Genomic DNA, 27,455 nt, shown 5'->3' on the forward strand with positions numbered 1-27,455 from the left:
ACACCACCCAGGGCTCTCTCCTCCCTGACACCCTGCACGGCCTTGCTCGTCTGGAGAGTGCCTCTTGGCCAAGACCTGGCCCCGGAGAGCCATGGACCAGTACACCCTTGGGGACGAGGGTGCCCTTCCCTCGGAGACGCACCTCCCTTCGTTCTCCAAGAGCCAGGGGCTCAACTGCAGTGACACCCTCAACCGGGACCTGGGGCCCAGCCCACGAGACCTGCTCTATGCTGACCTGAGTAGCTCCGACCTGGACCCCAGCCTCCCAACACCTGATGTGCCCGGCGAGGCCCTGGAGGACAACTTGGACACCCTGTCCCTGTACTCAGGGAGGGACAGCGACTCCGTGAAGCTGCTGGAGGAGTTTGCAGATCCGGAGTCCCAGACTTCCTTACAAGGTGAGGCCGTCCACGGGGTCAAGGGCCTGGCAGGCTGTTTGAAGGGTCCTGGGGCCAGCTGGGGACTGATTCTGCGCAGACTGGTGGAGAACACTGCTCTCTTCCACAGGTGATTAGGGAGCAGTTACCTTTTATCTACCTGGGAATTGTTCCCGACTTCCTAGTCAGGGAGCCTGAACCCCCATCCTAGGGAATGAGGTTGAGGAACTTGGGCATTTGGGGCTGTTCTGATCCTGTGTGTGGCATGGCTGAGTTTATGGGAGACTTCCCCATCCATTGCCACATCTCAGAAGCCCTCCTCACATTTCCAGAAGGAACTGAGATCCGGTCCCTCTGCTCCTTGGTGGTCTGACCTTCCTAAGGCTCAGTGTCTTTGTTGTAAAGTGGGGGGACAATGATGCCCACTCGACCTGCCCCCCGAGTCGTAGCAGTGAGAGGCAAAGGAAGAGATGAATGTGAAAGCACTTCATACACTGTAAAACACCGGGCAGATAATAGTTTTTTTGTTTTGTTTTGTTTTTTTATTCTTTCTTCTCCCCAAATCCCCCCACTACATAGTTGTATATTTTTTAGTTGTGGGTCCTTCCAGTTGTGGCACGTGGGACACCACCTCAGCGTGGCCTGATGAGCGGTGCCATGTCCGCACCCAGGATCCGAACTGGCGAGACCCTGGGCCTCTGCAGTGGAGTGCGCAAACTTAACCACTCGGCCACGGGGCAGCCCCAGATAGTAGTTATTTTTACGAATATTGTTAGAATTAATTTCAGGCAGTCCACTGCTTCAGTTCTGAATCTTTCTCATCAGCAGTGGAGGAACGAAGGGAGAACGAATGGACTACTTAGAGACCTTGGTGACATCTTTCGGTGTGCCTTCAAGCTTCCCCCACAAGATAAATCCAATTTGTGTGTGTGTGAGGAAGATTTGCCCTGAGCTAACATCTGTGTCCGTCCTCCTCTACTTTGTGTGTGGGACGCCTCCACAGCATGGCCGACGAATGGAGCAGATCTGTGTGTGGGATCCAAGCCCACGAACCCAGGCCGCCGAAGCAGAGGCGTGGAACTTTGACCACTCAGCCACAGGGCCGGCCCCCGATTTTTTGTTTTTAACCCTCTTCATGGGTTCTTGGGTAACTTGCTTACATGGGTTGACTGAGCTGGAGCTCTTCAATATTTATAATCATGCCATGCATGTGGGAGGCCCCATTTGAAATGGCCCTGCCAAACAGATATTCACTGGGACAAGCCGCTCAAGAAACGCCCTGAAGACTTGCTGAAAGGGAAAACTCCTGAGACCCTGCACACATGATATCGCTTGTCTGGAGAGTGGCTCTTGGCCAAGACCTGGCAGTGGAGACAGGGACCAGTACAGCCTTGGGGACAAGGGCGCCCTTCCCTCAGAGACGCACCTCCCTTAGTTTTCCGAGAGCCAGCTTGGCTCTCACGTTGGAACGGGGGCTAAACAGGAGATCCTAGAATCATGGGATGTCTGCAGTGTTAGACGCACCGGGCCAGTAATTAGGGTTCTGAACCCCAGTTGCAGAAATTACCTGAGAAATGCTGGTACTGCAAATCTGTGTGCCTTTTGCTGGATAGAGAAACTAGCTTTCGCTAGATTTCTATAGGGTTTGTGCCCCCCTCAAAAATGTTGCAAATAGTTAATCTAGTTCAACTTTCCCTAATTTGTTTTAAACTTAAATTTTTTTCTTATGAAAAAAGGAATCCACTGAACATTAAAGTTTAACTCTTTACACTTCTTCAACTTAAAGTCAGGTCCATATCAATGCACATTAGAAAAGAAATACGTATTCATTAAAGAAAACTTAGAAAATAAAGAAAAATAATAACAAGAAAAATCCCCAGCCTGGCTCCCACACGTCAATTTTTAAAAACATGGGTAAAGCCACTCAGATAAACGTGTTTCTGCACAGATGCATTAAGTGTATAATTCTCTCTGAAGTTTTTAAAACTTAGTGTGTTTGCTTTCTTATATGAAGGTAGACTTTTCAACTATCACACTAATAGTTATTCCATTGTATTGTTAGAGCATATTCTTGCTTGTTAGACGGCTACAGTGTTTCTGTGAACAACTTTTTATATCGAGTTTTCCTCTGGATTCGTTCTTTGAACCTCTTCCTCCAAGTGGGTTTGCCGTTGGAGAACACAGTTTCAGAGCTCTCATAACACTGCTGTCTGGGAAGATCGTGTGGCTTCCCAGCCATTGACTCTGCAGGCTGTTTGTCAGTGTCCTTGCCAATTGTTTGAAACAACATTTTGTTTTCTAGTTTAATAGTTGCTTTAATGGGCTTTTTTTTTCTTTTTTTGAGGAAGATAAGCCCTGAGCTAACATCTGCTGCCAATCTTCCTCTTTTTTGCTGAGGAAGACTGGCCCTGAGCTAACATCCGTGCCCATCTTCCTCTACTTTCTATGTGGGACGCCTACCACAGCATGGCTTGCCAAGCGGTGCCGTGTCCGCAGCCAGGACCTGAACTGGTGAACCCCGGGCCGCCAAAGCGGGACATGTGTGCTTAACCGCTGTGACACCGGGCCGGCCCCCTGATGGGCATTTTTAAAGTGACCTAGCAAGCCGGAGGACTTTGCTGTGAAAGAGTTCTGTTTTTCCTTGTTTAGACTGTTGGAATCCTTCGGCCACTCGTCACAGTAATTTCTCATGTGAAGGAGATGAAGGCCAGGGAAGTTAGTGACTGATGGCCCCCGGCCAGAGGCAGAGCTGGGATGACAGTCGGGGCCTCGAGACTCCCACTTCAGGTTTCTCTCTGCTCTGTCTCTCCTGCTGCGTCTCAGCCACAGAGAATGAGCGTTTGGGGTCCTTCAGTCAGCCCCCTCCCCGTGCCCTGGCCTGTTGGATTCTCGGATCCCGCCTCTGCAGCATCCTAGATAAATGGTGACTTCTAAACTTGCCATCTCGTTAGGCAATCCCGTCCATCTTGAAGACCAGTCTAAGGGGTGGAAAAATCTTCCAAGATGCATCCGTCCGTCAGATGGTTGTTGAGTGCCTCGGAGCACCGGAGCGGGCGTTACAGGGGCCGGGAAGCCAAGGTCAGCCTGCAGAGCCCTCGTGCCTGGCCCTTACGTCTCCAGGGCTGTGCAGTCAGCTTTCCTTTACTCTGTAGTCACTAAACCCATCTCTGTGCCTCGGAGCAAGAGAGAGCAGTCTGCGCCCTCTCACACCTGAACATCCCCATCCCTTTGCCTGGTCCTCAGATGACGCGATCCCTAAAAATACCTTCCCATTGTTGTACCCATGGGATACAGCAAACATGGAAACCCAGCAACACAAGAAGAGCGAAATAAAGATGGCCCATAACCTACCAGTCAGTCCCATTCTCTCAGTTTGTTTTCGATTCAAATTTATTTTCTGTTTTAAAGACAAGGATGATTCTGTTTTGTAACAGGCTGCATTTGTCTCACTCGGTAGTATGGCATGAACATCCTTTGATGTCACAGAATATTTTTCTACAGTTTTATCTTAAATGCTTGTGTCCTCGGCCACTGAAACCAGGATGCAGCCCCCCGTTGCCCTCTTGTCAGACATTAGGTTGTTTCTAATGTTTCTCCAGGAAAAACAGCGCTGCCATGACTCCCTTGCAGCTAATTCTTTGTACGGATCTATGTTAATTTCCTTAATTTAAAAACCCGGAAGTGGAATTGGCTGGGAGAAAGGAGTCACACCAGGCTGGAGATGAGGTATTTCTGGATTGTCCTTCCAAGAGTGCGATGGATGTGTGGTCGTCAAGCTCCACCACTCTCGGTCACCATGTCCTGGAAGTGCTTCCCCCTCTTGCCATCATCCAAGTGTCGCACCAGGACCGGGGGCTGCCCTGCGGGCATGGCCTGCCCAGGGTCCTTCTCTCCCTCGCTGGCCCCAAACCTTGCTTACTCTGCACTGAGGGCCGCAGGAGTTGGAGGAGGAGTTCAGGCCCACTCTTTCAGTCTGCGTGGCTCTGAGAGTTGCAGGGTGCTCCAGCCGCACCCTCGGTCTCCCCAAGTACCTGTAACCCATGCTTTCTCGCTCTCTTTAGACCTGGGGCTCAGCGCACTTAAGATGCCCAAAGACGCTGACGACGGAGGCAGGGCTACCTCAGGGAGCGCCCGGAAGGGACGGCGGCCGCACAGCTCCCCGCAGAACCTGCTCCTGGACTGCAGCCTGTGCGGGAAGGTGTTCAGCAGCGCCAGCTCGCTCAGCAAGCACTACCTGACGCACAGCCAGGAGAGGAAGCACGTGTGCAAGATCTGCAGCAAGGCCTTCAAGCGTCAAGACCACCTGTATGTGGGAGTCTGGGCCGACCCAGCTGGCGGGGGGGGAGGTGCAGCCATGGTCCCATGTCCTTTCGTCCCCTCCCAGATTAGCCCTCTCTGGGGTTTCCCGCTACCTTGTCCCCCACCGAGTGTGACCTCTGCTTCCTCACGGCTCCATTGGCACGCTGCCGTGCAGAGGTCACTCGTCCAACCACAGATTCACACCAGGGGGGAAAGTGCTGCTGGTTTAGAGGCCTGTGATGGCTCACTCCAGGGGCGATTTCATCCTGGAGGGAACTGGGCGCACTCTAGAGAAATATTTGGAGTCCCTGGTAGGTGTCTGAGGAGAACGGATCTGCGTTTCATAAGGAATATGTATTGAGATAACACAGGGGCATGAAAAATTCTCAAACACCGGTTTCTAGAACATGGCAATAGAGTGTAATTCTTCTATTTCTTTTGTAACTCCTTTTTTTAAAAATTCTTGATTTTTTTTTTTGTGAGGAAGATTGGCCCTAAGCTACATCTGTGCCAATCTTCCTCTATTTTATGTGGGACGCTGCTACAGCGTGGCTTGATGAGCAGTGTGTAGGTCCATGCCTGGGATCCAAACTGGCAAACCCTGGGCTGCTGAAGCAGAGTATGCAAACTTAACCTGCTCCACTAGGCCAGCCCCTTGATTTTTTTTTTTTAACTTGATTTTAAAAAGAAAGCCCATTATAAGGATTAGGAGCAGAATTCCCTGTGTTCTTAATGTCTTGGAAACAATAAGCCTTTCTTGCTAGTGAGGAAGGAAAGATGGACTTTTTTCAAACCAAGAGACTTGCCAGTGGGAGAGGCCAATCCTTTGCTTTGTTATAGCTCTCCGAACCTTTCCAGGGGGCTTTGATTAATCTCCCCTTCATTTCATCCCCTCTCCCACCCCCTCCCCAGGGAAAGGAAGTAATGCTCATGTGGCAAGTGGGGATCAGTTGGGGCTAGAAATTGGGTCTCCCGATTCCTTCTCTGATGCTTCCCTCAGAGGGAGGCCACGGGTCAGCCTTGGGGAAGAGCTGATTGTTTCTTGGGCATCCCCGTGTGTCCCGTTTATAATAGGATTGTCCAGAGTAGGACTCTTGGGAACCCGGAGGCTGACTTACTCATTTGTTTATATTTATAACACGTTAACGTCGGTATCAGTATGATATGAATATGATACATATTCGTATTCATTTATATTTGCAGAAATTATAGGCAATTTGGCTGTTTTCTAGAAAGTTTTTACTGATTGGGCATCTGTGAATTTTTTTTTTTTTTTTTTTTTTTTTTTTTGCTATAGTGGGTTCCAGATAGCTGTCTCCTTAGAGGAATCCTATGATAAGGCCAAGACTCCTTTGCTGAAGGAAAGATCATCCCCAAGTTAGCATTTCCTCCGGTGCATTCTGCAGAACTCTGGTTCTCAAGGATGCTAAAAGGGGCCATTTGAAAAAATGGTCCTGTGAGCCAATAAGTCTGAGAGACATCGAAAGTTGCACAGATGTCTCTCTGTCTGTCTCCTTATGTGGCTTTTAAATTTGCTGCTGTGCACTGTGAACCACCAAGGAGTAAATAGTGCTTTTTCAAGGCTTATTAGCTAGCTGAGCCCAGGTCCTCAGGGAGCTACTCTGGAGGACCGGTGTTCCTTGGGAACCCACTTTGGGGACCTCCAGCCTGGCTTCTGTGGATTTTTTTCTCAGATAAGGGGTTTGCTTAAAGGTGAGGGACAGGAGCGCCCCTTCCAGATTGCTTTGACCCTGGCGGGGGCCGCTCATGTCTGTCCTGGGGCGCCGAGTACAGGTTCTGAATTGTGGTGCAGACGTGCCCTGGCCCTGGGGACGCGTCTGGGCTCTGCAGTGGCAGGCCCGCGCCGGGCGCCCGCTGACTTCCTTCTCACATGTGACTTCAGCACGGGGCACATGCTCACCCACCAGAAGACCAAGCCATTCGTGTGCATCGAGCAGGGCTGCAGCAAGAGCTACTGCGACTACCGCTCACTGCGCCGGCACTACGAGGTCCAGCACGGCCTGTGCATCCTGAAGGAAGCGCCCCCGGAAGAGGAGGCCTGCGGGGACTCGCCCCACGCCCACGAGGCGGCCGGCCCCACTGCACCGGGCGGCCTGCGCTCCCTGGGGCCCTCGGAAGCCAGGTCCCCAGGCTCCCTCTTGCCCAACAGAGACCTCCTGCGCTGTATTGTGAGCAGCATCGTCCATCAGAAGATCGCTTCTCCCGGCCCAGCCCTGGCGGGGCCTTCGGACAGCGGCGAAGGGAGGAGCGTGGCCTACCCCTGCCCGCCCTCGTCGGGCTCCTCCTGCACCACAGCGGCCTCGGGAATCCTGGGCCCTGAGGTTTCCGAGGAGCCTTGCCCCCCACGGAAGGAGCCAACTGCTGCCGACGTGTTCACCACCATCCACTCGAGGGCGGCGGAGAATGGCGGCGCTGACCCAGCCGAGTCGGAGCCGTCGCTGCTCCAGCTCCCGTCCTCCCTGGAAGGTTGGCCGGAGGGCGGCCCCCTGCCTGCCTGCCTGCCTGTTTTCCGAGGCGAGACGGCGTCTGCCGGTTCCCAGCCATCGAGCCACAACTTCAAGTGGCTCCGGAACCGGCCCGGCTGCCCCAGGAGCAAAGGGAACAACATGTTCACTGTCCACAAGCTGCCTGCGCTGCCGTCCCAGGAGGGCTCCGAGTCCTTCCCTGTGGGGGAGCCCTCGCCTGGCCCGGGCACCAGCCTGGAGGACACGCTGCCCTTCCCTCCCTCGCTCCTGAAGGCGCCTGCAGAGGCGTCGGGCGACCCCAGGTATGCCAGTGAGGAAGACGACCCCTGGGCTTCCAAGAAGAGCAAGTTTGACTGCGACTCCTTCACGTGGCCGAGCCCTGGGGAGCCCGGCCTCCAGGGTGTCCAGAAGCCTAGTGGGCTGCCGTCGTCGGATGCCACACCGCTCTTCCGGCAGCTGTTCCTGAAGTCGCAGGAGTCCCTGGTGAGCCACGAGCAGAGGCAGGTGTTCCAGATGCTCACCAAGTCCCAGCGCATCTTCTCCCATGCCCAGGTGGCCGCAGCCTCCTCCCAGCTCCCCGTGCCCGAGGGCAAGCAGGCCGCCCTGAAGCCACTGCAGGGGCCGTGGCCGCAGCAGCCCCCTGCCCTGGCACCCGCTGTTGACTCTCTCCACCCTGGCCCTGGGAACCCGGAGCCAGAGGGATCCCCAGCCCGCAGGAGGAAAACCGTGCTCGCCTTCCCTAGAGAGGCCTCCCCAGCCAATGTGAGGCGGGACTCAAAGGGAGGGCCCAAAGTGGCCACTGCTGCACAGTCCCTCACAGTGTCATGTCTGGACCCTACTGGGAATCCAGACATCTCTCTGGCCAAGCAGTTGAGATCTTCGAAAGGGACCTTGGACCTGGGGGACATCTTCTCCCCCGGGGGCCCACGGCAGACCCAGTTAGGTGGGGACGAGCTGCCCGGAGCCCAGCTCCCCGGGAAGCAGGCCCAGGCTGAGAATGGCATGGCTTTGGGAGCCACGAAGGGCGAAAAGGGCCTGGCCTGCTCCAGGGGCGGAGGCTACAGGCTCTTCTCCAGCAACCCCAGGGCCCAGCGCTTCTCTGGCTTCCGGAAGGAGAAGGTGAAAATGGATATGTGCTGTGCGGCGTCTCCCAGCCAGGTGGCCATGGCCTCCTTCTCGTCTGCCGGGCCTCCGGTGGACCCCCCCCGGGACCCGAAGTCCAAGCTGACGATATTCAACAGAATCCAGGTACCGGGACCCTCTCTCCTGTGACCTCACCTCCCATGAGGCGAGAGTCTCATTCGTTAGACGTTTCCACGTTTCTAGTTGTCCGGGCATTTCATTTAACTTCTGAATTCTCAGATGCAGTTTCATGGGGGGGATGAGGTTCAGAGAGATTGTGGTTCCCCCCATTAGCCCCACCCCTGCCAAAAAAACCCCAAAACCAGAACGAGGGTTGCATGGAGTTGTCAGAGACGCCCTGTGCCGTGCTGCTTTCTCACTGTGCTTTTTGTGCTTGCTTTCTCTCTGCCTTTCTCTCCCTTGTGGGTTCGCCTCCTTGACTTCTTCAGAGGATATGAGATAGAGCTCCTTTCCCCTCGAGTCTCCCCACGTGAAACGCCAAGTCTTTTCTGGCCGTGAGTCCGGGTCCTGCCGCCCGTCGGTGCTTGTGGAGCATCAGCTTGGTTCCTCCCCACATCGTGCCGTGAGGTCCTGGGTGCAGGCAGCTTCGCCACTTCTCTTGGTGACGTGCTGAGCTCCAGCATCCTTCCTGTCACGCCACAGCTACCTTTTTTTTTTTTTTTAACTTTTTTAAACAGCTTCAATATTGGCATACCATCTAATTCGCCATCTTAAAGTGTACCGTCTGGCGGTTTTTAGTGTATCCATCACTGCTCTTTGCCAGAACATTTCTATCACCCCAAAAAGAAACCCCACACCCTTAGTTGTCACTGTCGATCTCTCCATCCCTCCCAGTTCCTGACGACCGCGGATCTGCCTTCTGTTTCTATGGATCCGCCCATTCTGGACGTTTCCTATAATTAGCATCATCCTTTACGTGGCCTTTTGTGTCCGGCTTCTTTCACTCAGCATGATATTTTCAAAGTTCTGCATGTTGTAGCCTGGATCAGCGCTTCATTCTTTTTATGGCCGAATAGTCTTCCTTTGGAGTAATATATCACATCTGGTTTATCCGTCCGTCAGGGGCTGGGCATTAGGGTTGTTGCCGTTGCTTGGTCCTTGTGAACAGTGCTGCTGTGAGCCTTTGTGTACCAGTTTCTGTGTGGATGTATGTTTTCATTTCTCTTGGGAAACACCTAGGAGTGGAATTGGTGGGTCATAGGGTCACTCTGTGTCTAACTGAGGAACCGTCAGACTTTCCCAAAGCAGTGACGCCGTCCCACGTCCCACCGCAGTGTGGAGGGCGCCAGCTTCTCCACGTCCCCACCAACGCTTGTTACGGTCCCGTCGTTTCCTCTCAGAGCAGCCATCGTCGTGGGTGTGAAGGGTGGCTCATTACAGTTTGATCCGCATTTTCCTGATGGCTACTGAGGTCGGCCGTTTGTATGTCCTCCTTGGATAAGTGTCTGTTCAGATCCGTTGCCCAGTTTTAAATTGGGTTATCTTTTTGTCATGAGCTGTAAGAGATCCTTGTGTGTGATAGACAGAAGTCCCCTCTCAGGTAGATGACCTGCGACTCTTTCCTCCTGTCCTGTGGGCTGTCTTTGCCCTTCTCGACAGTGTCCTTGGAGGCGCAGAAGTTCTAAGTTTTGGTGAAGTCCGCTTTGTCTGTTCTGTCTTCTGTTCTGGCGTCGTCCAGGAAACCATTGGCTAGCCCGGGGTCGCAGAGAACGACACCTGTGTTTCTTCTGGGAGCCTCAGAGTTTAGCTCTTGCTCAGCTCCCGCCTGCTGCTGGCTCAGATGTGTTTTCATCTTCAGGGTGGGAACATCTACCGGCTCCCCCATCCGCTGAAGGAGGAGAACACGGCGGGCGGATGGTAAGTTCGGAAGCCGCTCCCCGCCCGCCCGGGGGGCTCCCCGCGCAGGAGTCCTCGGGGGGTTTCCTGCGCTGGCCCGGGGTGAGCGAGCACGGGACGCTCCCGCCCTGAGGAGGCGTGCGCCGGGCCCTGAAGAGTTGGGGTGTTGTCTCCACGTCTTAGGGCTCGTCAAGAGTTGCCAGTGGCTCAGACTGAAAAACCAAAAACAAAATCGTAGTCCCGTTCTCCCCTTCTTCCCTCCTGCATGTCCACCCACAGTAACCAGCAAAACGGGGGCCCTGCAGACTGGGCAGAGCCGAGGAGCACTTACGTCTGCAAGAATTGCAGCCAGATGTTTTATACCGAGAGAGGGCTGGGCAGCCACATGTGTTTTCACAGCGACCAGTGGCCGTCACCTCGAGGGAAGCAGGAGCAGCAGGTGACGGGGCGCCGGCCGCAGGTTCTCTGCTTACAGGGTTTCTGACAGGCTTAGGGGAGAAGCGGCGGGGTGTCACTGGTCTCAGGATGGACACGTCCTGCTGGGGGAAGCCTGGCCAGGGGGCCGGGAGTCAGGGCTGTGCCTCTCGGAGGGGGTGGTCCCTGCCCTGGCCCTGCCCCCAGCCTCGCTGCCCAGAGGCCGCCCGTCTTTCCCCTGCCAGCTGTTTCTCTGAGAGTGCCATCCCTTCTCCATGTCTAGGTGTTTGGCGCAGAGTTTTGCAAGCCCCCGAGACAGGTGCTGAGGCCAGAGGGGGACGGGCAGAGTCCCCCGGGAGCCAAGAAGTCTTTGGACAACACAGCCACAGCCTCTTGGGGGACCCCTGTGTCAGTGCCTGGGGCTCTAGCGAGCCGACCCCCGGGGAGCACGGCCAAGGTGGGTGTTTACTAGCCCCTTCCTTCCTTCTGGTTCCACACCTCCCCGTGGAAGCTGTGGGAAAAGCCCGAACCAGATACCACGGGAGATCCTGATTCCAGAAGAACTTGGTTTGTGCGTTCATTCAGTCATTCAACATCCACTGAGCGTCCTCTGCCCAGTCCTGTGCTGGGCAGTGCTAGGAACTCTGCAGCGACCACAGCAGCCCCAGCCCTGTCCTGCTGGGGGTCACAGTCCAATGGGGTAGACAAACCACTCCCCAGACAATGATGACCCAGGGTGGGCAGGCCTGGGGGGTGCAGAGGACCTGGGGGAGACCAACCTAAGGAGGTGAGGGAGGGCTTCCTGGAGGAGGGGGTGTTGGAACCGAGACCTGGAGGATGAGGAGGAGGAAGACTGGCAGGAGGGGAGACCACGTGCGGGTGAGCTTCGCAAGTTCAGGCCATTAGTCCCGTCAGCTGGAGCTGAGGATCTCACCCGGAGACGCTTGTGCTGGACTCGGGGACAGAGTGTGTGGACCCACAGGCCCCTCGAGTCCGTGACTGGATCCCATTGTCCATCTCACGGGAGCTGCTGTCATTTGGAGGGGAGGTTTTTCATGTTGTCACACTGTTGCACTGCGTCTCTGGCCCCCTCTCTCTGATGGTCAATTTTAGCCTCACACGTTTCCAGATCCTCCGAGTCAGGGCCTCTCCTTGGGGCTGTGGGCACGAGAATGTAGCCAGGCTTAGGATCCGGGGTCTGGCCCAGGCGCGGTGGCCCTGCTTGGCCTCCTTGGCTGAGGTTGCCCGTGCGGATGCACAGGTGTGTGCGTGTCGTACTTCTCTCTGTCCTGTGGGCAGTCCCCTGGTCCCATCTGGCCCATCGTGAAGATGGCTGAGTGGGAGGAGGCCTCCAGTGAGCCCTGTGGTTGTGAACTCTCTTTTTCTCCAGGGACAAGAGAAAGATGGGGACGAGAGAGACAGCAAGGAGAGCAGCCAGCAGAGAAGGCGGAAGAAGCGCCCGCAGCCCAAGGTGCTGTTCCTGCCTCCGCCGCCCTCCGCGCCTGGGGAGCCGGGCCCGGGAGGCTGCCACCAGAGCTGCCTGCGCTCGCCCGTGTTCCTGGTGGACCGCCTCCTGAAGGGGCTGTTCCAGTGCTCGGCCTACACGCCACCCCCCATGCTCAGCCCCATCCGCGAGGGCTCGGGGCTGTATTTCAGCACACTCTGCGCCGCGTCTGCCCAGGCCAGCCCCGACAAGCTCCTCAGCACCCTGCGCGGTAAGTCCGGCTGGGCTGGCCGTCTGCGCGTCCATGGCGGGCCTCCGGGGCCGGGGCTGTCTGTGGCCAGCAGTCTTCTAGGCGCTTAGAGCCTTATAGCCCGAAAGAAAACCATGAGGCCATTTAGCCTGACCACTCTTCCACCTGCCCTTTGAGTGATTTTCAAAATAACTTTATCGAGAGAGAATTCACATACCGTATGGATCACCCACTTAAAGTATACACTTTAAAAATTATATTCACAGGGTTGTGCACCCCTCACACAATCTAATTTTAGAGCATTTTCATCACCCTCAGAAGAAGCACTGTATCCAGTAGCAGACAACACACGCACCCCGTAGCCCCCATCTCCTCAGCCCTGGGCAACCGCCAATCTACTTTTTCTCTTTATGCATCTGCCTGTTGTAGACGTTTCATATAATTGGAATCATATAAAGTGCCATTTTGCATGTAGTTTATTCATTTAGATAACGTTTTCAAGATTCATCCATGTTGTCGCATGTATTGATGTTTCATTCTTTTTGATGACTGAATAATAGCCCATTGTGTGGATATACCGCATTTCATCCATTCAGCAGTTGATGGGTATTTGGGTTGTTTCCACTTTTTGGCTGTTACAAATACTGCTGTTAGGAATATTCATGTACAAGTTTTTATGGGACATGTTTTCATTTCTCTTGGGTATATGCCTAGGAATGTAGTTGCTAGGTTATAGGCTAACTCTGTGTTTAACCATTTAAGGAACTGCCAGACTGTTTTCCAGAATGGCTGGGCCATTTTAAATTTCACTGGCTTTATATGAAAATTTCAGTTTCTCCACATCCTTGCCAATACTTGTTATTGTCTGTCTTTTTTATTATAATCATTCTCGTTGACGTGAAGTGGTATCTCATTGTGGTTTTGATTTACATTTCCTTCATGGCTAATGATGTTGAGCATTTTTCCACATGTGTATTGTCCATTTATAGATCTTCTTAGACGTGTCTATCAGAACCTTTGCCCATTTTTTTTTTGAGGAAGATCAACCCTGAGCTAACTGCTGCCAATCCTCCTCTTTTTGCTGAGGAAGACTGGCCCTGAGCTAACATCCATGCCCATCTTCCTCTACTGTATATGTGGGACGCCTGCCACAGCATGGCTTGACAAGTGGTGCGTAGGTCCATGTCTGGGATCCAAACTTGCAAAGCCCGGGCTGCCGAAGCAGAGCACATGCACGCAACCATTATGCCACTGGGCTGGCCCCAACAGTTTTTTACTTTCAGCATTTTGAATGTCTTAGCCCACTGCCTTCTGACTTCCATCATTTCTGATGAGAAGTCAGCTGTTAACCTCAGGGGGGGGGGGGGGGGGGTGCCCTCATATGTGACGAGTTGTTTTTCTCTGTTTGCTTTCAAGATCTTATCTTCATCCTTGGCTTTTGACGTTTTGCCTATGATGTGTCTGGATGTAGGGCTCTTGGTATTTATCCTACTTGGAGTTCTTAAGCTTTTTGGATGTGTATATTGTTCTTCATCAAATTTGGGAAGTTTTCAGCCATTAGTACTTTAATACTTTCCTGTCCCTTTCTCCCTTCCTTCTAGTACTCCCATTACACATATGTTGATGCACTTAATGATGTCCCCCATTTCTCTCTTCATTTTCCTTCATTCTCTTTTCTCTCTGTTCGTCAGATTCCATAATCTCTCTTCATCTGTCTCCAACTTTGCTGATCATTTCTCCTGCTGCCCTAAATCTCCTGTTGAGCCTCATTTTGGTTATTGTACTTTTTTAACCCCAGAGTTTCCATTTGGTTCTCTTTTTATGACTTCTGTCTCTTAATGATATTCTCTCTTTGATGAGAAATTTTACTATACCTTCCTTTCATTCTTTAAGCATGAGAGCTGGGGAGAGAGGGACCCCTGTCTTCTTGGCTCCCTTGCCTGGAGTGGAGCACTCTGGGTAGAGCTGTTACGCAGAGCTGGGGACTGGGTGGATGCGGGCGCGCGTCACAGCGCAGTTGCCACAGAATCTCACTGTTCTTACCAAGGTTTAGTTGATTTTCTTGAGTGAGTATTTCTTAAAATGCTGTATGCTTTTAGGACAACTTCCAGAGACTTTAACTTACTATTTTTTAATAGAATTTTCATCAGCTACTTTGTTGTTTTGCTGAGTTCCTTATTATTCATTTTTTAGAAGTCCTATCCCCCTTCCATGCAGTCTTTTTTTAAATTTTATTTTATTGTGATAATAGTTAACATGAGATCTATCCTGTTAACAGATGTTTAAGTGTGCAATACAGAATTGTGACTACAAGTACAGCCTTGCACAGCATATCTCTAGAGCTGCTGCTTCTTGCTTCACTGAAACTTCATGCCCATTGGTTAGCGACTCCCCATTTCCCACGCCCCCAGCCCCTGGCAACCGCCATTCCATTCTTTGATTATCTGACTACTTGACATATTTCATGGAAGTGGAATCGTGCAGTATTTCTCTTTCTGTGACTGGCTTATCACTTAGCATAATGTCCTCAAGGTGCATCCGTGTTGTTGCATATTGCGAAGTTTTCTCTTTTAAGGCTAATTAGTATTACGTTGTATGTATATATCACATCTTCTTTATCCATTGACCCGTCAGTGGACACTTAGGTTGTTTCCACATCTTGGCTATTGTGAATAATGCTGCAAGGAACATGGGAGTGCAAAGATCTCTTCGAGATCCTGATTTCAGGTCTTTGGGATAAATACCCAGAAGTGGGATGGCCGGATCATTTAGCAGTTCTATTTTTAATTTTTTGAGGAACCTGCATACCGTATAACCTGAAAGAGTCTGCTTTCAGCTGCCCTGTGAAGGCAGGCAGAAGGGGCCCTGCGGATCCCTTCTAGTCAGTCTTCTTGAGGATTTTCACTGTGTGTTTTCTAGGTCAAATGGATGGCTCTTTTGGCATCTGTGTGGTGAAGGACGACACTAAGATCAGCATTGAACCGTGAGTTGGAACAGACTTAGAACCTGAGGGTCCTCCCAAAGTGGGGACACTTTCACCCACCTTGCATTCCAGCGTCGCTTTTCCCAAGGGCTCCTTCATCCCAGGGGGATGAGGTCTAGTAACCGAGCCTCCCCAGGAGAGAGGTGGTGGGTTTCTCCAGGTATATGTGGGAAGTTCTCTCAATATTCCTCTGTCCAGATAGACCAGAGTTGGGCCCATGAGGGACAGACTTCCCGGGAGGTTCCAGGTAGGCTTGATGGCACAGCGTGAGACTCGTGAGCGTCCATGGAATGTGGTTAGAGGGGCGTGGCTGTGGATGTAGAAGTGTGACAGGTGTCAGCAGGTACCCCCCGTCCGGGACCCCAAGCGAAACACCTGAGGCCAGAAATTTAGTGATAAAGAAAACTGGAGGAAGGAAACATCCTTCAACAGGTTTCTGGAATGCCTGCCTGTGTCTGGCAGGGGTGATGACCACCCAGTGCATCTGAGAGATGGCGCAGGGCTTCCATAGAATGGGGCTGTGGCCGGAGAGCAGGGCACAGCACACGTGTCTCTCTTATTTCCCGTCTTAGTCACATTTGTATGTGTTGCGTGCCTGTGTGTGTGTGGCCTCCTTTTAGACACATCAACATAGGAAGCCGGTTTCAGGCGGAGATCCCAGAGCTCCAGGAGAGATCGCGGGCTGGAATTGATGAGCATGTCGCTTCTCTGGTCTGGAAGCCATGGGGAGATGTGATGACCAACCCAGAAACGCAGGATAGAGGTGGCTGAGGCCAGATTCCCAAGGCCCCTGCTTCCCCCTCCATCTCCACGGGGTTTCTCCTCCCAGTTCTTGCCTTGACCAGGGAGCACCGTCCCACCGTCCCCGGGGGAAGCTAGTCCTTGGCCCCATATTGCTCCTCCCGTGCTGCCTTCTCCCCCCCCCCCCCCCCCCCAATCTCACACAGTAGCTGGTCCAGAGCAGGTGCCAGGAGCAGAGTTTCTGCCCTTCCTCCTTGTCCCTCCCTTCCCTCAGCCTGCCATCAACGAGATGTGAGGGAGATGGTGACAAGGACCCTCCCCCCTGCGCCCCTGCTATTGGGGATGTCTCCTCCTGGCCCTCGCTCACTCCCTCTGTCTCCTCTCCCTCACACTCCGCTGGGACCGCTCGCTGGAAACACAGTGACTGAGCTCTGTAACGTGGCTTGCTCCAGCGTGATGCCCGGCGGGGGCACCAACCTGGAGCTCGCTCTGCACTGTCTGCACGAAGCCCACGGCAACGTTCAGGTGAGGCGGCGGCAGGGCCAGGGCTCGGGGCGCCTGGGGCAGCTCCCTGCTCTCCTGGGGCTGGGGGCTCTGGGTGCATGCCGTGTGCCATCTGCTTGGGGGTTTGCAGTCACTGAAAACTGAAAGAAGCCCCCCCATTCTTCTCCCCCTGGCTTTGGGATTGGCATGGTCCTTGTGAACTGGAGGGGAAATGCACTGACATGGCCTCAGCCAGCCAGTTATTTCACTGGGGCGACAACAGAGCACATATCTCAGGGGGAACCCAGTAGACCCAGCCTAGGTCCTGCAATAATCTGGTTTATTTCCTGAGCTTTATGGTTTTGATTAAAAACCCACGTGTGAAAACCTGTGATGCAACAGAAGAAGGAGGAAGATTCGCAACAGATGTTAGCTTAGGGTGAATCTTCCTCTGTAAAAAAAAGAAAAAAAGTATTAAAAATATTGTCAGATAATGATTAGTGCTGTGAAGACGGGGCCAGGGCGGTGCTCCTCCAGACTGGTCCCTGATGAAGCGAGGAGCTCGTGCCAGAATAGACGCACACGCCGCTTCCTCCATTGAGAAGCTCTTGCTTTGAAAAAGTGATGGCAGCTGCGTGCGGCGGTACGCCTAGCGGTGAAGTCCGTGTGCCTCAGACAGCTCACAGGCACTTGGGGTGGCCCCGGGGGAGGGCAGGCTTTAGGGAGGGCGCTACTGAATGAGGAGAGGATGAAGGTGGGCCGCGCCCTCCCCGCCCTCCCCCGGTTGGTGGCCTGACCTCCTCTTGTTCCAGGTTGCCCTGGAGACCCTCTTACTGAGAGGACCGCAGAAGCCGCGGACGCACCCCCTCACCGACTACCGCTACACAGGTGACTGGAGCAAGGCTGCGGCCTGGGCGCCGCCCGGCTGAGACCCCTGGTGACCATCAGTCTCAAGCTCTGCCTGAGCCTCTCGGAGTTCTCTCGGGGCTTCCGGCCTTTCCGGAGGGCTCATCCTCTCCAGGGCAGCCCAGGGGGCGCCGTTCTCTTCTAGCTGGATCCCACCGTCCCCTTTACCAGGGGTCTCCTAGGGGGCCCTGCCCTCCAGGAAGGGGGTGCTCCTGGCCCCAGGGAGGTGGAGGCTCAGGTTCAGCGTCTGAGCACAGCAGCCCGGGAGTCAGGCAGCCCGGGGCCCCCGCCTGCCCTTCGCGAGACCGTTAAGTGGTGGGAGCCTCATCTGTAAAGTGGGGACAGTAATGGTTCCGACCTGCTAAGGTGGTTGTGAGGATTGTATGAAATAAAGCAGGTTCGGGGCTTCGCAGAATGTTCGGCACCTAACCGGCTCTCGGTAGTGGCAGCTTTGAAAAGATGAGTGGCCTGCATTTCAGCCGGGGCTGCGGTCCCTGAAGGAGAAACGTCCTCCCCTCTCTTGGCTGTTTCTCCGCTAGGTTCGGACATCTGGACGCCCATAGAGAAGAGGCTCTTTAAGAAGGCGTTCTGTGCCCACAAGAAGGACTTCTATTTGATACACAAGACGGTAAGGCGAGCGGGGGCGGGCACCTCCCACAGCCGAGCAGAGTTGGAGCAGAGGGCCGTCAGGGCACGCTCTGCTCCCACTGTAAGCAGTTAATGCATTTCAAAAGCCCTGGTCGGGGCTGGCCCCGTGGCGCAGCGGTTAACTGTGCACGTTCTGCTTTGGCGGCCCGGGGTCCGCTGGTTCGGATCCCAGGTGCGGACATGGCACCACTTGGCACGCCATGCTGTGGTAGGCGTCCCACATGTGAAGTAGAGGAAGATGGGCACGGATGTTAGCTCAGGGCCAGTCTTCCTCAGCAAAAAGAGGAGGACTGGCAGTAGTTAGCCCAGGGCCCGTCTTCCTCCAAAAAAAAGCCCTGGTTGTGAGCAAGTCCAAACAGTACAGAAATGCGTCACGTGCTCAGAATAAAGCCCTCCACGTCCCTCCCCGCAGCCGTGCTTCTGACCGACTTCCCACTGTTTGGCTGTACACTTCAGGCTGCTGCCCGTACAGGTGTTACACACATATATTGGGTTTGATTAGTTCCGTCAAGTCGATTCTGACTCCCGGCAACCCTGTGTGCAACAGAGTGGAGCCCTGCGCCACCGTCTGCCTCCATCAGACACGCTCCGCTGCTGTTCACAGGGTGTTCATGGCCAGTTTCCTCGGAAGTGGGTGCCCGGGTCCCTCTTCCTGGTCTGTCTACTCTGGAAGCTCCGCTGAAACCTGTGCACCACGGGGGCCCTGCTGGTGTTTGAAATCCCAGGGGCACAGCTTTCAGCATCACAGCCACATGCAGCAGCCGCTGTCCTGCCAGTTCCCTGACTGGGAAGGGGACCCAGGCCAGGGTGAGAGCCCCGAATCCTAACCACTAGACCCCCCGGCCAGCTGCACACGTAGATGCAGGTACTCAGAAAAGGATGAGCTCACACTACATTTAATGTCTTACTGATTTTTTTTGTTCTTTTTGTAACTTGATGTACACAAAACTGTACATAATCGAAGCGTAAGATTTGATGTCTTGACATATTCGTACACCTGTAAAACCATCACCACAACCAAGATAATGAACGCATCCATCCCCCTCGAAGTTTCCTCCTGCCCCTTGGGAACCCCTCTTTCCTGCCCCGCCCCGTCCCTGGTCCGCTCCTTATCTACTGTCTGTCACTATGAATTGATTGGCACTGTCTGGCTTCTTACACTCAGCATAATTATTTTGAGATTTCGAGATTCGTCCGTGTTGTCGTGTACTGGTGGTTCACTCCCTTTTATGGGTGAGGAGTGTTCCATTGTGTGGATGCACCACAGGTTAATCATCCACCTGTCGATGGATATCTGGGTGGTTTCCACTGATCGACAGTTACGATAAAGCTGCCGTGAACATTTGCATACAAGTCTTTATATGGATATGTACTTTTTCCAGGGGTAAATACCTACGGGGAACGAGTGGACCGTACGGCAGGTATATGTTTAAGTTTTTAAGAAACTGCCAATCTGTTTTCCAAAGTGGTTGTGCCATTGCACATGTCCACCAGTGGGTACGCAGGCTCCAGTTGCTCCACGCCCTCGTCAACACTTGATGTGGTCGGTCTTTTTAATTTTAGCCGTTCTAATGAGTGTGTGGTATCTCAGTGCGTTTCCCTGATTACTAATGATGCTGAGCATCTGTTCATGTGCTTATTTGCCGTGGGCCTTCCCTGCTGAGGTGTCTGTTCACAGCTTTTGCCTGTGTTTTTGTTGGGGTGTTGGCATCTTTTTGAGTTGTAGGAGATCTTTATTTGTTCTGGATACAAGTCCCTTATCCAGATATATGCTTTGCAAATATTTTCTCCAAATCTACAGCTTTTCAGTCTCTTAGGAATGTCTTTTGAAGAAAAAAATTTAATTTTGAGTTCAACTTATTAATTTTTCTTTTACGGACCATGCTTTTGGTGTCATATCTAAGAAATCTTTGCCTGACTCCAGGTCACAAAGATTTCTCCTACGTCTTCTTCTAGAAGTTTTATCGTTTTAGGTTTCACATTTAGATTTGTGATCCATTCTGGGTTAATTTTTGTATGGGCTACAAGGAATAGACAGAAGTTCATTTTTTCCATGTGGATATTTAATTGTTACAGTGCCTTTTGTTGTAAAAACCATATTTTATCCACTCAGTTGCCTTTCCACATTTGTTAAATGTCAGTTGGCCATATATGTACAGGTCTGTTTTGGACTCTGTTCTGTTCCATTGATCCATTTGTCTACCATAAGCTATTACCACACTGTCGTTATTACTGGAGTTTTCTAAGAAGTCCTGAAATCAGAAAATGTTAGTCCTTCAACTTTGTTATTCTTTTTCAAAGTTGTTTTTTTTATTCTACGTCCTTTACATTTCCATAGGAATTTTAGAATTCGTTTGTCAGTTTCTTTAAAAAACTTCAGCTCTGCTGGGATTTTGATGGACACGGTGTTGACTCAATGATCAGTTGGGGAGAACTGACATCATAGCAATATTGCGTCTTCTGCCCCAGGAACAAGGCATAACCTCTCTAGTTATTTAAATCCTTAATTTCTCTCTGCAATGTTTGGAAGTTTGCAGCATACAGATGCTGCACACCTTTCGTCAGATTTATTCCTAAGTACTTCTGATTTCTGTGCTGTCACAGAAGGTCCTTTTTTATTTCGATTTCCAATAGTTTGTTGCTTGTGTGTATAGAAATAAAATTGATGTTTATATTGATCTGTTCTGCAGCCTTGCTAAACTCACTTAGTAGTTTTTGTAGGTTTTTTGTAGATTCCGTTGGATTTTCTACATAGACAATCACGTCAGCTGCAGATAGAGTTTTTTTTCTTCCTCCCCAATCTGGATGTCTTCAGTTTTTTCTTGGCTCATTAGCCGCCAGGACACTTTCGAGTAGAAGTGGGGAGAGTGGACGTCCTTGTCTTGTTCATGACCTTCGAAAGGAAGCCACTCTGTCTTTTACCTCTTAAGTATGATGTTAGCTGTAGGTTTACTGTAGAAATCCTTCATCAGGTTGAAGAGGTTCCTTTTGTTCCTAGCTTGCTGGGAGTTTATGTCAGCAGTGGATACTGGATTGTATCAGATGCTTTTTCTGCGTCTTTTGAGATGCTCGTATGGTTGTTCTTTTTTAGTTTCCTATGATGAACTACATTGATTTTTGATGTTAAACCAAACTTGCCTTTCTGAGATGAGCTCCACTTGGTCATGGTATATTGTCCTTTTTATATATATATTATTGGATTCTGTTTGTTAAAATTTTGTTTAGAATTTTTCATCCATGTTCCTGAGGGATGTTGGTCTGTAGCTTTCTTGCCTTGTCATATTATCATCTGGCTTTGCTGTCAGGGTGACAGTGTCCTTACGGAATGAGTTGGAAGTGTTCTCTCTGCTTCAGTTTTTTGGAAGAGTTTGTTTAGAACTGTTTGGTGGTGAAGCTACCTAAGCCTGGAGTTTTCTTCGTGGGAAGGTTTTGAACTGAAAATTCAATTTATTACCAGATGTAGAGCTATTCAGGCTATCAATGTCTTCTTGAGTGACTGTTGGTAGTTTTTGTCTTTCAAGGAATTTGTATGTTTCTTCTCAGTTGATGATATATTAGCATACAGTTCATAATATCCTCATATTATCCTTTTTGTGTGTGTAGACTATAGTGATGTCACCTGACTCCTTATATTAGTCATTTGTCTTTTTATTTTGATCACTCTGGCTAGAGGCTTATCAACTTTATTGATTTTTCTCAAAGAACCAGCTTATGGTTATGTTGATATTTTCTATTTAATTGATTTCTGGGGGCCAGCCCCATGGCTGAGTGGTTGAGTTCACGCGCTCCACTTCAGCAGCCCAGGGTTTGGCCAGTTCGGATCCTGGGCGCTGACGTGGCACCGCTCGTCAGGCCACGCTGAGGCGGCGTCCCACATGCCACAACCAGAAGGACCCACAACTAGAATCTACAACTGTGTACTGGGGGCTTTAGGAAGAAAAGAAAAAAGAAGATTGGCAACAGATGTTAGCTCAGGTGCCAATCTTTAAAAAATATATAAATAAATACTTGATTTCTGCTCTGCTCTTTATTGGTTCCTTTCTTCTGCTTGCTTTGGGTTTCATTTGCTCTTTTTTTAGTTTCCGAAGGTGGAAGCTGAGGTCATAGATTTGAGACCTGTCTTCTTCCCTGATACAGGTGTTTAGTGCTATAAATTGCCCTCACAATACTGCTTTGATAAATTTTGGTGTGTTGGATTTTCATTTTTATTCAGTTCAAAATACTTTTTCATTTCCCTTTTCATTCCTTTTTTGACTTATGAGTTATTTAGAAGTGTGTTATTTAGGCTCCAAATATTTGAGGATTTTCCACGTCTCTTCTGTTATTGATTTTTAATTGAATGTCATTGTGATCAGAGAAATACTTTGTATGACTTGAATCATTTTAAATTTCTTGACCCTTGTTCATGGCCCAGAACACGGTCTACATCTCGGTAAAAGATCTGAGTGCACTCATGGAAAGTGTATTTTGCTGTTTTGTTCAAGATCTTTCTAAAATGTCAGTTCAGGGTGGCTGACAGTGTGGTTCCGGTCTTCCGTACGTTTCCTGTCAACTTGTTCTAGCAATTATTGAGAATGAGATACTAAAATATTTGGCTGTAATTGTGGGTCTGTTTCCCTCTGCAGTTCTGTCAGTTTTTACTTCATGTATTTTGAAGCTCCGATTTAGAAGCATAAACATTTAGGATTCTTATGTCCTCTTGATTAATTTACCGTCTTATCATTATGAAATGATTTTGTTTATCCCTGGTGTTACTCTTTGCTCTAAAATCTATATTTTCTGATATTAATAGAGCCAGCCCCTCCAGCTTCCTTATGATGGGTGTTTGCATATATATCTTTTTTCATCCTCTTACTTTCAACCTATTTGTTTTTTTATTTAAAGTGTGTTCTTGTAAGGAGCATGTGTTGGGGTGTTGCTTTTTTATTCCATGTCAAATAGTCAGCCTTTTAACTGGGGTGTCTACACCATTCACACTGAGTGTGATGTTGAAGTGGTTAGATGAAGTCCATCGTCTTGCTGTTTCTTTTCAGTTTGTCTCATCTCTTCTTACTTCCGTACCCACTTATTCTGCCTTCTTTTGGATTAATGTAGTAAACTTTAGGGTTCTGTTTTATCTCCTTTGTTTGCGTACTGTCTGTAACTCTTTATTTTGGTGGTTGCTTTTGGGTTTATAGTTTATCGTATCATTAACTTATCACAATCTGCCTTCAAGAGTTTGATACCACTTCATGTGCAGAAGGAAAACCTTACAGCAGCGTGCTTCCACTTCCCCTCCTGACCTTTATCCTGTTGCTGTTACGCGTTTCGTTTTACGTACGTTATAACCCCACGATATGTTATCAGTGCTTTTGTTTAAATAGTCACTTGTCTTTTGGAGAAATTTAAATAATAAGTCGTGTGTATTTACCCACGTCGTTACCATTTTCATTGCTCTGCATTTCTTTGTGTAGATCCATATTTCCATCTAGTGTCATTTTCCAGAAGAAAGTAAATGTAAATCCTTTAACATCTCTTGTAGTGCAGGTTTGCTAGTAATGAATTCTTCCAGCTTTGGTAAGTCTAAAAGAGTATTTTGCCTTCATTTTTGAAAGATCTTTTGCTAAGTATAGAATTCTAGCCTGACAGTTTTTTACTTTCAGTAATAAAGATGTTCCTCTATTTTCTCCTGGCTTTTATTGTATCCAACAAGAAATCTTCTGATTTCTTTGTCTTTGTGTTCCTCTGTTTATAATGTGTCTTTTTTCTCTGGCTGGCTGGCTGTAGGAATTTCTCTTTATCACTAGTTTTGAGCATTTTGATTATGATGTGCTTTGTGTGGTTTTCTTCATTTTTTTTCTTGTACTTGAGGTTGGTTGAGCTTCTTAGATCTGTGGGTTTATAGTTTTCATTAAATTTGGGGAAAATCAGCCTAATTTCTTCACATATTTCTTCTGTCCCTCCCTTCTCCTTCGAGGAGATGTGTGTCAGGCTTCCTGTAACTGTCCCACAGCTCGTTGATACTCTTCATTTTTATTGATTTTTTCTCTCTCTGTGTTTCATTTTCTGTAGCTTCTGTTGCTGTGTCTTCAAGTTCACTAATCTTTCCTTCTGCAGTGTCTAATCTGCCATTAATCTCATGAAGTGTAGCTTTCATCTCAGACATTGTAGTTTTCATCTCCAGAAGTTCTATTTGTGTCTCTTTTCTATCTTCCATGTCTATAATTACTTTTTAAACATATATTATACAGTCTAATGTCCTTCCCTGCTCATTCTAACATATGTATCTGTTCTGGGTTGATTTTTTCCCCCCATCGTATGTCATATTTTCCTGCTTCTTTGCGTGCCTGGTCATCTTTCACTGGGTTGCAGGCCTTGTGAATTTTAGCTCGTTGGGTGCTGGATATTTTTGCGTTCTTATAAATATTCTTGAACTATGTTCTAGAACACAGGTACTTGAAAACAGCCTCTTCCTTTTGGGCATTGCTTTTAGATTTTTTTTTTAGATGGGCCCAGAACAGTTTTTTGTCTAGGTCTAATCATTCCTCATTACTGAGGCAAAACCCCTCTCATTCCTCTGCCAATGCCCCCTGGACTATGAGGTGTGCCCCCCGGCTGGTGGGAGCAGACACGTTCCCAGCCATGTGTTAGCGACAGACACCTTTCCCTCTGATCCTTTTGGATGGTTCTTTACCCAGCGGTGGGCAGTCTTCTCAAAGCACGGGCTGGTCAGCACTTGGCTGAACTCGAGGAGAGCTCTCTCCAGGTCTCTGGAGCCCTTCTTCTGTGCAGCTCTCTCCTCTGCCGCACTTTGTCCTGTGACTCTCACCACCTTGGTCGCCCCAGACGCTCCACTCAATCTCAACTTGGGGAGTCCACTGGGCTCTGCCTGGATCCCCCTGCCCTGGCTGATGCCTAGTGTCTTACCCACCGTTGTCTCATGTGTTTGGACTGTTTGTTTTCACTGTTGTGGATGGGAGGGTAAATCTGGTTCCTGCTGCTCCATCTTCTTTAGAAGCAGAAGCCCAGCTTTCTTTTTAAACCTAGTGATATTTCTTAGGCAGGCAGAGGATGTACTGTTTTGACTCCCAGATTGTGAATACACACGAAGCTGAAAGAAATCCACGTGGAGAAAATGTTCTCTAAAGTGAGCTCCTGATGTTAAATGGCCAGCTTAATTTTCCTGAGAAATTTTCTTCCTAGAACAATTAAACTGTCCCATCCTTCTTGATTTTACAGAAGTTGTCGTTAATGGGGTCACTTCTTAGTGGAAGGAAGAGCAAATGGCAGGCTCCAAACGCCCTCAGATCCAGCCGTGCTCTCAGAACCTCCCCCTACGCTCGTGGGCCACTTTGCTCAGCCTTGTGGGGCTCTGCCTAGCTGTTGCAAAGGCTGTGTGGTCCACTGCATGACGGCCTTCTGCTTTAATTAGCCCCTGTTGGTAAACCTGTGGCCATCAGGCCTGATGTCACCGTGAGCGTCGCTGTGGCATACCTTCGTGTGCATCTTCCCATGGGGAAGGATTCCTGGGGTGGGCTTGCTGTTCAGAGCCTGCAGAGCTGAGATGGCGTTGGTCACGGTGCTTTCGTTCTGAACACTCTCATCACCCGGGAGGACTCTGTGATTCTCCGCCCCTTGTAGCAAAGGGGCATGCCAAGCCAGAGGGGAAAGATGTTTCAGGAGGGCTTTCAAAAAGTGGTGTTGGCCCCGTGGGGAGGGGACTTGGGGTCCACTGCGATACTCGTGGATGCTGTGAGCCACTGCCCACAGCTGGCTTCTGTGTCCTTTCACTAGATCCAGACAAAGACTGTAGCCCAGTGTGTTGAGTATTATTACATCTGGAAGAAAATGATCAAGTTTGACTGCAGCCGAGCTCCCGGGCTGGAAAAGAGAGTCAAGAGAGATTCGGATGAGGTGGACAGGACAGAAGCAAAGGTAGACGGTCCGGGGTCTGGGGTCCAGCGCTGATCCAAGGCCCACTGCCCATCCAAGTCGCCGGCTGGGGGAGGGCGCCCCATGGGAGGGGCTTTCCTGCAGAGGATGTCGGTGCCCTGGATCCCGGCATCTCCCTTAGAAGGGCTTTTGCCCTTAACGCTGTTTTTGCCCCCTACAGGTCACTTGCAGCCCTCGGGAGAGACCCAGCCACCGTCCACCCTCCGAGTTAAAGATAAAGACCAAGAGCTACAAGAGGGAGTCCATCCTCAACTCCTGCCCAAACACTGGCCCCAAGCGGACCCCAGAGCCACCGGGGAGCGTGGAGGGCCAGGGCGTCTTTCCCTGCCGAGAGTGTGAGAGGTACCGGCCCTTTCCGCGAAGTGCTCACGCCAGCCTGCCCTCAGCCCCCTGCGGTTGCCCTCAGGGCGACCTGCCTGCCCCTGCTCTGACTCCTGTCCCTGGCTGACTCCTAGGGTGTTTGACAAGATCAAGAGTCGAAATGCCCACATGAAACGGCACCGGCTTCAGGACCACGTGGAGCCCATTGTCAGGGTGAAGTGGCCGGTGAAGCCCTTCCAGCTGAGGGAGGAGGAGGAGGAGGAGATCGGGGCTGACATCGGGCCCCTGCAGTGGTGACTCCGGCTGGCAGCCGGGCCAGGCATCCGGTCGCGGAGGGGACCTCCAGCCCTGTCACGTCACATCTCCCTTCAGCCTCTCCAAGGTGTTTAGGGCACCCCTCTGCCCTCCCCGACCCCAACTCTCCCCCACTGGTCAGCCCAGCTTGCACACATGGCAGGCATTTGGTCACAAATAGGCAGGAGAAGCACACGGTCATCGGACCACCGTGAAGTCTGTGTCGGCTGGTGCCGGAGGCTCCATTCTCTCTAGGTTAATAGTCTCTCCTCCTCTTTCGATTCCACTCCTCCCAGGGCAGGGAGGCTCTGGGAGGGACCACGTTAGATCTGCGGAGCTCTTAAATCTCAGCTCAGTTTGAGGGTTTGGTTCCATTTGTTAGATAAAGCCAAGACATAGAGAATCAGTGGGAAAATACCTTCAGATCTCCAACCTGTTGGGGCCCCCTCACCTGGGGGGTCTCTCTGCATTCCAAATTCAGTCCCTAGTCTTGCAGTGACTTGTACATTGTTAGGTTTTTTTTGTACGTGTCGACTTGGAAATCTTATTAAATTGGGTTCTTGAGCAGCTGTCTCCTGGCTTCCCTGGCCTGTTGATCCAGCAGAGGCTTTGGAGCCCCTGCCACTCGCGGGACCCAAACAGACGAGCAAGCCAGGTCCCCTCCCTGGAGAAGCTGGGGGCCATTCACTCATTGAGCAAGGGCCTACTGTGGCATGCGCCAGATGGTGCATGCAATGGGGACACAGTGATGCCAGAGGACAAACCCCTGTCCTCATGGAGTTTCCATGTTAGGAGCGGGGAGGTGGCAGTAATAAATAAGTGAGAAGGTGATTCTAGCTATCGATCGTGGGCAGGCGTTTGGTCCTAAGTTGTTAACAGAAGAGTCAGCACAGGTTTT

At 50.9% G+C, this 27,455-nt stretch overlaps 1 protein-coding gene across 1 annotated transcript; it reads left to right on the plus strand.

Annotated features, from left to right (window-relative positions):
* ZNF541 (zinc finger protein 541) lies at positions 1-27,116 on the plus strand. The gene is made up of 15 exons (XM_046683497.1): positions 1-398; positions 4,439-4,682; positions 6,580-8,410; positions 10,104-10,162; positions 10,421-10,580; positions 10,839-11,012; positions 11,946-12,270; positions 15,169-15,232; positions 15,853-15,995; positions 16,395-16,498; positions 17,269-17,344; positions 17,902-17,990; positions 25,784-25,924; positions 26,103-26,284; positions 26,398-27,116. Exons 1-15 carry the CDS (start codon positions 92-94, stop codon positions 26,558-26,560), a joined length of 4,062 nt encoding a protein of 1,353 aa, XP_046539453.1. The 5' UTR covers positions 1-91; the 3' UTR covers positions 26,561-27,116.
* Positions 27,117-27,455: the final 339 nt, after the last annotated feature.

Source organism: Equus quagga, chromosome 13, assembly GCF_021613505.1.
Source record: "Equus quagga isolate Etosha38 chromosome 13, UCLA_HA_Equagga_1.0, whole genome shotgun sequence".
Taxonomy (NCBI): Eukaryota; Metazoa; Chordata; class Mammalia; order Perissodactyla; family Equidae; genus Equus; species Equus quagga.

Excerpts from the sequence above, each read along its gene's own strand:
- ZNF541 (XM_046683497.1), top strand. The coding sequence starts at position 92 with ATGGACCAGTACACCCTTGGGGACGAGGGTGCCCTTCCCTCGGAGACG. Across the intron at positions 4,683-6,579 it reads TTCAAGCGTCAAGACCACCT|CACGGGGCACATGCTCACCC; the intron begins GTATGTGGGAGT and ends ATGTGACTTCAG. Across the intron at positions 15,996-16,394 it reads CCCAGAAACGCAGGATAGAG|TGACTGAGCTCTGTAACGTG; the intron begins GTGGCTGAGGCC and ends CTGGAAACACAG.